Source organism: Leptonychotes weddellii, chromosome 3 (assembly GCF_054177405.1).
Source record: "Leptonychotes weddellii isolate Sample4059 chromosome 3, ASM5417740v2, whole genome shotgun sequence".
In the NCBI taxonomy this organism is placed as follows: Eukaryota; Metazoa; Chordata; class Mammalia; order Carnivora; family Phocidae; genus Leptonychotes; species Leptonychotes weddellii.
The window spans coordinates 39,545,023-39,557,578 of NC_138371.1; the positions used below are offsets into that span (position 1 = coordinate 39,545,023).

General features: G+C 36.8%; 1 protein-coding gene across 5 annotated transcripts in view; it reads left to right on the forward strand.

The window, feature by feature from the left end:
* STAT4 (signal transducer and activator of transcription 4) overlaps window positions 1-12,556 on the forward strand; it is an 88,948-nt gene that overhangs the window by 41,011 nt on the left and 35,381 nt on the right. For all 5 annotated transcript variants that reach the window (XM_081813959.1, XM_081813961.1, XM_081813960.1 and 2 more), the window contains exons 3-4: window positions 9,879-9,977; window positions 12,035-12,127. In XM_081813959.1, coding sequence (XP_081670085.1) covers window positions 9,879-9,977; window positions 12,035-12,127 — 192 coding nt within the window. The remainder of the gene's footprint in view (window positions 1-9,878; window positions 9,978-12,034; window positions 12,128-12,556) is intronic.

The window sequence follows — 12,556 nt, forward strand, 5'->3', positions numbered from 1 at the left end:
TCACAGAGAGAGAGAGAGAGCGGGCGCACGGGAGTGCATGAGCAGGGAGAACCTTAGGCAGAGGGAGAAGCAGGCTCCCTGCTGAGCAAGGAGCCCAGTGTGGGACTCGATCCCAGGACCCTGGGATCATGACCTGCGCCAAAGGCAGACGCTTAAGCGACTGAGCCACCCAGGTGTCCCCCTAACTTCCCAGTTCTATGACTTTCCACAAATGACATAACCCCTGGGTTTCCTAATATGTACCTTGCAGGTTACTGTCAGCATTAAAAACAAAGCCTATAAAGCCCCCTGCATATAATAGGTATTCAGTAAATGGCAGGTTCTATTATAGTTATGTTCAAACATAAAAATGATAAGTAGAGTTTGTTAACATCTACCTTGTATTCTTCCTGTCATTTTGAATTAAGCAGTTCATTCATCTCTTAATTACAAGGCTGTGAATTCCCGAGGAGCACTGAATTTTAGTCAGCATAATGATCTAACTAGGCTCAAACTCTCTTTTTTCCTCCTTTCAAAGCCAACAGTCATGTTTTACAAAAACCTTTGCCTAAATCAAGCAAAGAGAAAGATCTGATATGAAGTATATACATGTAATTTATCACTTCTTGTTTAGTTTTAATCATAAAAGTAACACATGCTCAATTATTTTAAAAAATTCTAATAATGCCAAAGAATTGAGGTAAAAGTGAAAATTTCCATTCCCCCCAACCCCATTTCCCCAAGGATAATCATCAATGAGAGTTTGATGTGTTCCTTCCAGGTTTTTTCCTATGCCTAGAGAGTGTAGTGTTAATTATTTTCTCCCAAAGATTGTATGAATTATGCTCAAGTGAAAGCACTATACTATTATTATTTCTAATTGCTAGCTTGTGGGTTAATTTTTTCTATTCAAAGCAGCTTTTAGTGTATTTATGTGCATGCACAAGTTAGTCCTAAAGAAATGACAAGAAAGTCCTTACTGTCTAATGTTCTGAAAGCCCCAAATACATACTCTTCCTTTTTCTGGAGTTTTATATTCGTGTAAATATATTTCCTCAGTCTTCATTGTCTTTATAATCAGTATCTTCATTCATTTCTGTGAAACCAATAGGAAGATTTTTATCTTCTATTTGACTTGCCATTTGTGAGCTTTAAACTCTCCTAACACCCCCAAGAGGCAACAAAGAAAACTCCTTATGTTTATAGAGCACTTTACAAGTTACAAAGCTCTTTCTCAAACGTCTGCCATGTTGACTGTGACTCTATGATGGGCAAGCATTATTATCCCAACTGACTAATTGGACAATTAAAGCAATGAAGGTTAAAAAGTGACTTGCCTCAGGTCACACAGCTGGTACCAGCCACAAACCCAGGTCCCCTCAGTTGATTAGAGAGCTCTCTGGCTGCTTCTCAGAGCAACTGTCCAGAATGAGTTGAGCCTTCACAGATGTAGAACATGGCTCAGGAAACATACCCAGAATTTACAGAAGACGTCTTGATTCCTTTAAGAAGTGTTTTCTTTTCATTGAAAAAATAAGCTAAGACAAGCTATATATACCTGCAGCTAATTTTTAGCTAGTTTGTTTTAAGATGGATGTATTATTATCAGCATAAACAGAAATAAGGCATTAATCATTTCTATCCATGGAGACTCTATACCTCACTTCCTTTTTATCAAGAAAATCTTCGTGGTGACGAGACGATTTAAAACTAACTAAGCAAGAAAGGCAGGCAACTCTGTTCATTTGAATTTGTTCATTCCTGCCAAGAGAAATAGCATAAGGATATGCGAGAACTGTGACTTCAATAAGATGACTTAAAAAATAAGCTTGATTTTTTAGAGCGGTCTTAAGTTTACAGAAAAACTGAGTGGAAAGTACAGAGTTCCCATCTACTCCCTTAGCCTCCCCTCACCCCTGCCAGAGAGTTTCCCCCATCATTAATATCTTGCATTCAGGTTGGTGTATTTATTACCACTGATGAATCAATAATACATCATTATTAAAGTCTATACTTTATGTCAGGATTCACTCTTTGTGTTACACAGTTCTATGGGTCTTATTTGCAGTCATATATGCACCATTACAGTCTCATATAGAAAAGTTTCTCTGCCCTAAAATCCCCTGTGCTCCACCTATTCATCCTTCCCTCCCTCTCTGCCCCCCAACTCCTGGCAACCACTGATCCTTTTACTGTCTCCATAGTTTTGCTGTAAAGTACATAGCCTTTTTATGTTGGCTTATTTCAATTAGCAATGGTTTTAAGTTTCCTCTTTGTGTAGCATGATAGCTCATTTCATTTTATCACTGAATAATATTCTATCATATAGATGTACCAGTTTGTTTATCCATTCACCCATTGAAGGATATCTTGGTTGCTTCTAAGTTTTGATAGTTATGAATAAATTTGATATAAACATTTGGATGCTGGTTTTGGTGTGAGCATAAGTTTTTAATTCATTTGGGTAAATACCTAGGAGCATGATTGCTGGATTGTATAGTAGGAGTATGTTTAACTTTGTCAGAAACTGCCAAACTATCTTCCAAAGTGGCTATACCATTTGAAAGTTCCTGTTGCACCATATCCTCATCTGCATTTGGTATAGTGTGTTTTGGATTTAACCTTTCCAACAGATGTGTTGTGGTATCTCATAGCGGTTTTAATTATCATGAAAGATAATTGCTTTTTAAATCTATTAGAGTGATCCTTCTACAGCTAGATCAGCCTTAAGACAACTAGATCAGCTCTTGTTCAAATTAGTGGGGTTTTTTCACCATAGACATGTTCTTATGATTCTAGTGAGGAAATACTAGGTAGAAGACATTTGGAAAAATCATGTGCCCAGAATAAAGGGAAGGAAATAGTAAAAGGCTGGAGCTGAGAGCATATTGTCAAGTAGAAATTGGCCAGTGTGTTTGGCGCTGGTATGGGGCAAGGATAAAAATGATTTAACAGCAGTATTTGGGATGATAAAAGGGAAGAGAGCTAATTGGCAACCAGAAATGTACAGTAGATCGCAGATTGCCAATAAAAATGTGAATGAAAACATTTTACTCTGTAATTGGAGACAACTGCTTCATATCCCAGAGATACCATAACAGACCTGTACCTCTGAAACAAATAATACATTATATGTTAAAATAAAAAAAAAAGAAGAAGATAGCAGAGGCGAAGAATGAAGGGGGGGAAATCGGAGGGGGAGACGCACCATGGGAGACTATGGACTCTGAAAAACAAACTGAGGGTTCTAGAGGGGAGGGGGTGGGGGGATGGGTTAGCCTGGTGATAGGTATTAAAGAGGGCACGTTCTGCATGGAGCACTGGGTGTTATACGCAAACAATGAATCATGGAACACTACATCAAAAACTAATGATGTAATGTATGGTGATTAACATAACAACAAAAAAAGAAATGTCAACGTTTGAGCATAATGTGGTTGTAGGTAGTTAAAACCAATGAGAAGTCAAAATGTTTCCCATTGAGATTGGGAGAAGAGCTGGTATTGCAGAGGCGGGCGGTGCCCTGCCCATATCCCCTCGGGCCTCATCATTTTAGTTCAATGTGGTGGAGTCCCAGCATCTACATTTCTTTTGCTTCAGGGCTAATGAAGACAAGAGTTGGTGTAAAAATACCCCATATCCCCGCAACCCTTGTGTAGATAGCTCTGTCCCATATTCTTCACTGGCTCCCAGCCCATCTTAGCCAATGACTTGATAACACCCCCTTTTCCGATGCCTTATTTTCTTTGTCTCAGTTACCCTCCCTCCCATAATTGTGTTTTTTGGACTGGAATTCATATTTCAGGATCAGCTTCTGGAGGAACCCAAGCTCAGACAGTTGTTGGTTACATGTTTCTGCAGAATCCCACATCCCCATTGATTACTACTGCCTCCCTCATTCAGGGCTCCCCCGAAACTTCTCCCTGTATTTGTCCTGGGACCCACTGCTTTCATCCTGCAGTTGCCAAGTCACTGCAGCCAGAAAACAATATCCGATCATTCTTGCACAATGCAGAGGAAATTAACTAAATATAGTGTTAACTCTTCCTCCTGTGTTTGCATTTTAAAGGGGATTCTTGGAGAAAGAACTCAAAGGAGTGAATGTCTAGTTGTGAAATCTGATTCTGTGCCACCTGAATGAAGGAGGTTATTTTTTTTTTTTTAAGATTTTATTTATTTATTTGACAGAGAGAGACACAGCGAGAGAGGGAACACAAGCAGGGGGAGTGGGAGAGGGAGAAGCAGGCTCCACGCAGAGCAGGGAGCCCGATGCGGGACTCGATCCCAGAACCCTGGGATCATGACCTGAGCCGAAGGCAGTCGCTTAACCGACTGAGCCACCCAGGCGCCCTGAAGGAGATTATTTTAAGCAAGACTTCTCATATCCTTTACCTCTGATTCTGGTACTCCTTGGACCTTTTGGGAGAAAAAAAAGCAGATGAACTAGTCCCTCTTTAGTGATGAGTCAAAATTAGAAATTAGATGGAAGGGCAAGAGAAGAGGAATTTGAAGGAAAGCTAAAGAATTTAGTATAAAGCAGGAACAAGAATAAAACAGCATATTTATTAATTCTAAGACTCCTTTTTTTTCAGCATTTTAATCTCTGAAATGAAAATGCATCTTATAATCAATAGCATCTCTTACTTATTGTTGTCAGGTGGCAAACACAATGTCATTGTCATGGCCAGTGATGTGAAATTGGGTCACAGCTCCTCGTGTTGTTGTCACTTCAGTTGAATGATGTGCACTGTTGGCGTAGCATATGTTGAGTTTAATTGCTGTTTAAAGTGTCATCAGTATAATACTGCTTTAGGATTGAAACAAATAGCTATCATGTATGCAGAATGGGGTGGGAACAAATCAGCAGGGTATAAATTTGATATTTGTTAAGCAAATTATTTGTCACTGGATGGATGATCCTAAATTCCATATTTTCATGGAAAGTAACAGTAAAGTGCTTTATAGGATGCAAGAAAGGAAGAAAGATGCACATAGGCAGAAGAAGTCATGTTATCTTTTATTATTGAGATTCATGCAAAAGGATTGCCTATCATACACAAAGCAACAGTGTCAAGAGAAATTGCCAAATTCCTCACAATAGGTGAATGCAATCTCAGTGTGATAGGAAGCTAGAGTAAATGAATCATGCATTGCAAGGAACTATCTTGAAGATGTATGATATCCATTTATCAGAAATTTCCTGCTGATTTGGAACAGAATGCACTTAACTTCCAGCATGATGCCATTGAGGAAAAAGTGCAATATGTGTTTAATCAAATAGGTAATGCCTGGTGTGAGAATTTGTTTTCTTTGAGGAGACTTAAAATTACACTGTCAATGCAAAATGATCTTTAAAGGGATCAAGAATATGAGTTTGAGTTATGACAAGCAGTGTGTCACTGTAATCTTATACCTGCCAATTGCTGAAGTTACTGCCATATTTAATTTAATTTAAACAATGTCTAAGAAGAAGTTCTTTTAAAATATTATTGGGAGTGGACCCAAAGAGTATGGTTAATGGTTGAGCTGATAAAGGGCTGGTTAGAAGTATTCTGGAATAGACATCCAGGAACCTACTATGTTTTCTAGTCTTCAGTGATTTTATGGATGTGTTTCTGAGCAGTTAAATAATAATTTCATCTAAAAGCATAGTGATATGGTTGTTAATCATGATGGCATGACTAGGCCACTACAATCCCTCAATGTTTCTGTCAACAAACCATTAAGGACCACTTGCAGAAGGAGTGTGAGTCCTGGTTCTTGTCTGAAGATTTTCTATTAAGAACTTCTGGTAAGATCAGGAAAGTGTCAGCATCAAAACTTACAGGATGGAGACAGTAGTTGTGAACACTTTAAGGAAATGCTGCCTCACGGATATTTTTGATGTCCCAGAGGACATTATTTTATGGAAAAATATGAATTCCAATGAGTCTAAGTTGAAGAGAGATTCAGAAAATTTGAATTCTAAGTATATGAAGAAGTTTTAGGAATACATTAACCAATTTACTTCACATGTATTTACCCTTTTTATATATGCACAGTACTGCTATGTGATTTTAAATATTTATATCTCCATAGAAATAAATCCAGTCCTTTCAGTAAGGATAAAATAAAAATCCCAAGTGATAAAAAGCATTATGTCATAGTTTATATTTTTGCTTCAAAGCTAAAAGCATCATTAAAGTTCAGGTCACAGAAATGGGAGGCTTGACTCACTAGTAATGTGTAAGTCTGAGTGTGTATGACAGCACCACCAGGACAAAAAGCCACAGAATAGATTTTAACATACCTCTTTCAATAATTGATCAAATTAACCAGGAAACAAAATCCACAAGGATGCAGAAATTTGAACAAAACAATGAACAAACTTGGGTTAATGGGCCTGGATAAGACATTTGCAGTGAACAACTGCAGACTTCGCAATCTCCACAAGCTTATGAGAGGTGCATCTGCTGGGCCACAGAGCAAGTCTCAGCAAATTTTAAGTGGTTGAAGTCACTCAGAACATCTACTCTGATTAGAATTTTTTAAATCTATTAAAAAAATCAGTTAAGGAGCGCCTGGGTGGCTCAGTTGGTTAAGCATCTGACTCTTGGTTTTGTCTCAGGTCACGATCTCAGGATTGGCGTGGAGCCTGCTTAAGATTCTCTCTCTCTCCCTTTCCCTCCGCCCCTAGTGGCCCACTCGAGAGCTCACTCTCTCTCTCTAAAATAAAATAAATAAATAAAATCCTTTTTAAAAATCAGTTAAAAAACCAGAGAAGTAGAAAACCCCTATGTTTGGAAATTAACCAGTACATTTCTAAGTAAGACTTAGGATGAAGGTAAAATTCTGATGGAAGTTAGATGTTAGAAAAGGGAAAAAATGTTATCAATATTCACACAAGATATGATTTATGTATGTGGAAAATCCAAGAGAGTCTACAGATAAATTGTTAGAATTGTTGAGATACTAAAAACACATTATTAGAGTCAATAAGAGTTTAGCAAAGTTGCTAGCTTCCAAATCAATATATGGAAGTCAAATATATTTCTACATGCCAGCAAAAACAATTAGGAAAGAAAGATACTATTTATTTTGTTATCAAAATACCAATTATATGGAAATAAACCTAACAAAAAATGTGTAAGATCCCCATAGATAATTATAATGCTTAATAGAGAAACATTAAAGAAGACCCCAATAAATGGATTAGAATACAATTATAAAGATGCCAAGTCTCCCAAATGTATCTAAAAATATAGTACCATTCAAATTCTCAACATGGTTATATGTATGTGCGCAGGTTGACGAGCTGGTTCTAAAATTTATATGGAAATGCGAAGACACCTACTTGACATCAAAATTTAAGCTCTAGTAATTAAAATAGGCTGTTGACAAAACAGAGATAGAATTCTAAGATGGAATAGAGCTCAGAAGCAAACCCATCCACATGTGGATCTTGACTTATGAAAGTGTTGGCCCAGCAGAGCATGGTGAAAAAACAGAATGTTCAAGAAATACAGTCAGAACTGAGTATCCATATAGAAAAATGTGAAAAAGACCTCTCATTATTAGCAAGCTCCAACTGAATTACAATGAAAGACAACACTATAAAGACTTAACAGAGGGAAAAAAACCTCCATGACTGGAGGTTAGGGAAACATTTCATAAGTCATAAAAAGCACTAACCATAAAGAGAAGAATTAATAAGTTTGACTTCACTAAAATAGAAACTTCTATTCATTGCCACTTGGGGAAAGACAAGATACAGAGCAGAAGATATATGCACTATACATGCATGAGACAAGAGAGACACACAACAGAAAATGTGCAGTTTTTTTTCTCTCTGGTGTTCTCTTCCTCCCACCAACACACGCTCAGGGGTGTTTTTTTGTTTTGGTTTGGTTTGGTTTGGTTTTGGTTTTGGTTGCTTTTTTTTTTTTTTTTTTTGAGGTCCATATACGTAGTAACTGAAAGGTGAACATGAGTACATCTTTGATATTTACAAAAATAAAAAGCACTAATTTGGTTTTGAATCTATAATGATCAATTTTCCATAAGAAGTTTTTGTCTCATACATTTAAGGGAGGGACTAAGTTAGGAAAAATGCAAAAGGAAAGTGAAAAGATAGCCTAGATGGACACGATGGTGATCTTGTGCTCTGAACAAGGGAGAAAAATGAATAGTTTAACCTTCTAAGACATGAGGGGAAACTGAATCTGAAAGGGAAGGTAAACAGTTCAAGTAGGAAAGGAAAAGGAAAATGTGCACAATGGAGCTGACAAATGTAGAAAGATAATATCTGAATGATCATGGAAAAGCTCTTATAATGGTGAGAAAAACAAGGACAAATAAGGGTGATTCTCAGGGTCTTAGAGGAACTCCAGATCTTGGACGGGAAGAGGAGTTTTCAAATTTACATAAGTAACAGAGCCTCCAAAGGAGCCCCAGAAGAAGCCCTTTATTTTTAACAATGGAATATTTGCAAAATAAAGGCAAAATGAGAAAACATTGTTTTTTCTTGGGAAGTTGAATGGAAGGTATATGGAAAACATCAGTAGATAGGAAAATTAACAACCAACAGGAACAAATTCTAACTAGAGAGAATCTGAAATTGTCAGCATGCAGAAATGGGAAATTTCGTATCTCTGCTTAATAAAAAGGATCATTTTAATTTCTTTACCTTATGAACTTCTGTCAATTCATTTTTATTTTTTTCTTTGGAGCTTTCTGATTTAAAAGGGAAAAAAGAGTTTTGAAGCCTGTAGAATATGGAAGAGCAGGAACTCAGAAACTTGGTGTTTACCCTCGTTTTACAAATAGATGTCCTAATTAATGTGCATCATCTAATAAAACTGTGGCAGCAGTGAAGGTCATAAAAATGTTTACAACCTCATTTCGTCCCTTGAAAGACCCTTTGGTTTGTCAGTCTGTATAATCTGTATAATCTTCCTTTTGATTAATTGTTAATTTTCCACTTTATGGATAGTTATTTTTTTTCTCTTATTGACCCGTTTGACCATTTCGTAGCTAATTAGCACGTCCTTCAGAGAGGAGCGTAGAGGGAAACTAAATAAATGTATTTGTCTACATTTATGAAGCTTCCTGTTAACCCTGGCTTGGAAAAGGTCTATTAACAAAGACGTTTAACACTATTGACTAAAATGATGGTGTTGTTGGGATCAGTCCTATAAACCAAGACAACTGAAACTCCTACAGGGTCTTGGCAGGTAAGGTAAATTATTAGTGCCTGGGTTTCTCAGTGGTGGATACAATGGCAGCTGTGGGTAGTACATGCTCCTCCTGAAGGGATTACAATATTTAACTCACACGGCGTACCGACCGGCTGAATTAAGCCCATAGGCTGCCAGTTCCAAGTTCTGCACCATTAGCCCGGGTAGTAAAAAATATATATGCTTAGGTGTGATAAAAATATTGTTGCTGAAATGTGTGATAGTCTCCCTCTAGTAAATTCGTATAGTTATAAGCTAGTTAACATGAACAACGGTAAACAGGGACCAAAGAATGCTTTAAGCTTACCACGAAGCACAGAGTGAACGGGCGAACGGCTGGGACCACCCCGGTGCATAATCATTTACAAAGAAGTAACTCTTTTACCTAGAACCTATCCTAAGCCTAAAATAAACGGATCCTCCCGAGTGTGTGTTCAGGGCCTTTCCTAAGGGGTGTTCAAGAATTATTTTTAATTATTAAAAATGATTTTTGAAGAGAGAGCAATATGCTCCATAGGAGTTTCACAATACACGTTTCTGTGGCTTTAGAATAGATTGTTGAAACAAATCCCAAATAGTTTCATATATTTATTGAGAGATTATTTTTGATTTACAAGTAGTGATGTTTTCATATGATGTATATATTTAAGCTTTTATGTTTGTTTTTGCTCACTTTTTTTCCAGGGAAAATTTCATGGAAATCCAATGCACGTAGCTGTGGTTATTTCGAATTGTTTAAGGGAAGAGAGGAGAATATTGGCTGCAGCCAACATGCCCGTTCAGGTAATATTTTCTGAACTTGTGGTCTTGTTATCACTTGGAACTCCATTTTTCTGAAACAGAAATTCTTACCTTCTTCCCCATCAGCTCCTTCTACCTGTGTTAATGGTGCCACCATCCTTCCAGTCACTTGGAATCAAGCTCTTAGGATCATGTTCGAGTAATTCCTTTTCTCTGCCTTCATACTGAGATAATTACCAAGGCTTTCTAGAGTTTGTTTCTGGACTCCTCTCTATACATTCTTTTCTGTTTCCATTGGTCACACTCTGGTCCATGGTCTTACAATATCAGTTGAGGAATATAGTTAACTGCCTCCTAGCTGAATTCCTAACTACCGTTTGGACTTTGCTTCCCTCAGCATGATTATCCTCAGGGACTGATCTTTGTCAAAACCTTCTATGGCTCCCGATTTCCTACCCCCCACCAGTCCAAAACTACACACACAAAATTTTATCTTATGGAAACTCCATAAATACTTGCTTGTTGATTGTTTCAATGTACTTTGCCCTGCCGTATTTTAGATTATATTTTATCACACTATTCTCAGTGAATTCAGAGCCCCTATCAAAGACAAGTAGAGGGATCAATGAAGTCCTTGGGAATACTTTTTCAGTTAATCCTTATAAAAAGGAAAGAGTATGTAAGTAATCAGTTTCCAGATGATGTCCTCTATAATTTAGTAAATCACACCACTATATGTATTTCTAAAGGTCCCAGGAAAGTATCTTTTTTTGAGCTGTTAAGAATGTTTAGACTTAGTTATTGTCGTGTTATGGTTGTTTTTGGAAAAATATGAAATTTTAACAATTTGCTCTTCTTTTTTAGATAAAGGATAATATTTTTATTTAATTTAAAATCTAAAGTATAGTGCTTCTAAAGTAAATATAGTTTGATTCAGTGCATTTTAGGTAAAAATTAAGATGCTGTTACTACTAATATATGATATTCTCACATATATTCTCAGCTGTTCTTTTCTATATCCCTCTTATCTCCAGTCATTTTAGTGTGTGTGTGTGGGGGGGTGTGGGTGTGGGTGTTGTCTTCAAATGTCAGGTATCAGTCAAATTAGAAACTACAAACAATCTGCCAGTACCACATACTACCACAAAAATTTCAAACCTTCAAACCAATATACAAATATATGGAAGCATATAGAGAGAGAGAGAGAGAGAAAGAGAGAGAGAGAGAGGGATTTTATAACTATTTTTCCAATCTGAAGAATGTGGTTTGGTTGAAAGAACACTTGATTTGTAGCCAACCACATTAGTTCTACTTGAGGTTCCACCACTGATTTGCTTAGTCAAGTCATCAGCCTTTCTAACCGGAGCTCTTCGCCCAACTCTAAGGCAAAGGTTGCTGACATTCTAACTGGGTATCTATGTGGCTTGATATCTAAGGAACACATTCAGTGTCTTTATATCTAAGGAACACTCAATGTTAGATTATTTGAATGACCAAGAAATGGTGTGTGGAAAGGTTGGTTAGCCTTTCTATTGAACTAGGCTAACATTTTTAGATATTCTTTAGTGAACTCCCTTTGTTCCAGTGTAAAAGTAAATCTCATCCTAGCAGAGTCAACATCCCTAATTCTGAATTTGAGTCCAATTTAATGTAGTTTTGCTATACTCATTTTTAAATTACATGTATTCATTTTAGAGAATTTCAAAAGCAACGTAAGTCTGTTATAGAAAATTAGGAGAAAAAGTTTAAGCCACAAAATCATCTGTAATTCCACTTACGTATTGATAATGTTTTGGTGTGTGTGTTCTTCCAATCACATGTACTTGAGTTTACATGTCTATACATATACCCATATATTTATACATACATATATATAAGGAAGAGGGAACATAAATACATGGTGTTTTTATAATTTGCTCTATTTCTTAACAACTTAATGCTACTTTAAATGTCATTAAATAAAGTATGCTTTTTAATGGCTGTGTAGTATTCCATATCCTATAAATTCAAACCTCATTTCAAAGTATACTACATATACTACACTTATCATAAACTTGTTTTATTCATATCATTGAAATTTCAAGACATTCTTTTTCCAGGGACCTCTGGAGAAATCCTTACAAAGTTCTTCAGTCTCAGAAAGGCAGAGGAATGTGGAGCACAAAGTGGCTGCCATTAAAAATAGTGTGCAGGTGAGTAAGCTCATAGAAACCAAGCAAGGCTAGCTATTGCCCCCAAACATCTAACTGTGCCCAAAGTTAGTCCTTACAGAAATCACAGGGCAATTTGATAATAAAATAACTATCTCTCACATACTATGTTCATATTAGAAACGATTTCTTGGGGGGGAACTTTTCAGCTTTAATTTACTGGAGACTGGGCCTACCCCACCAAACTCCATGCCTCTAAACCTTCACATTGTAAATCTCTGCATTTATCTATAAAAGTGAGGATGACCACCATCACAGGATTGCTGTGAAGGACTATATGAGATAATATAAGAAAAGCCTTCAGCCCAGATCTTGGCACTTAATACCTATTATGAGCAGACAGACATCACCAGGTTTGGAGAAGAGCAAAGTGAAATCTCAAAACAGAAACAAGACACAGGGATATTTTTC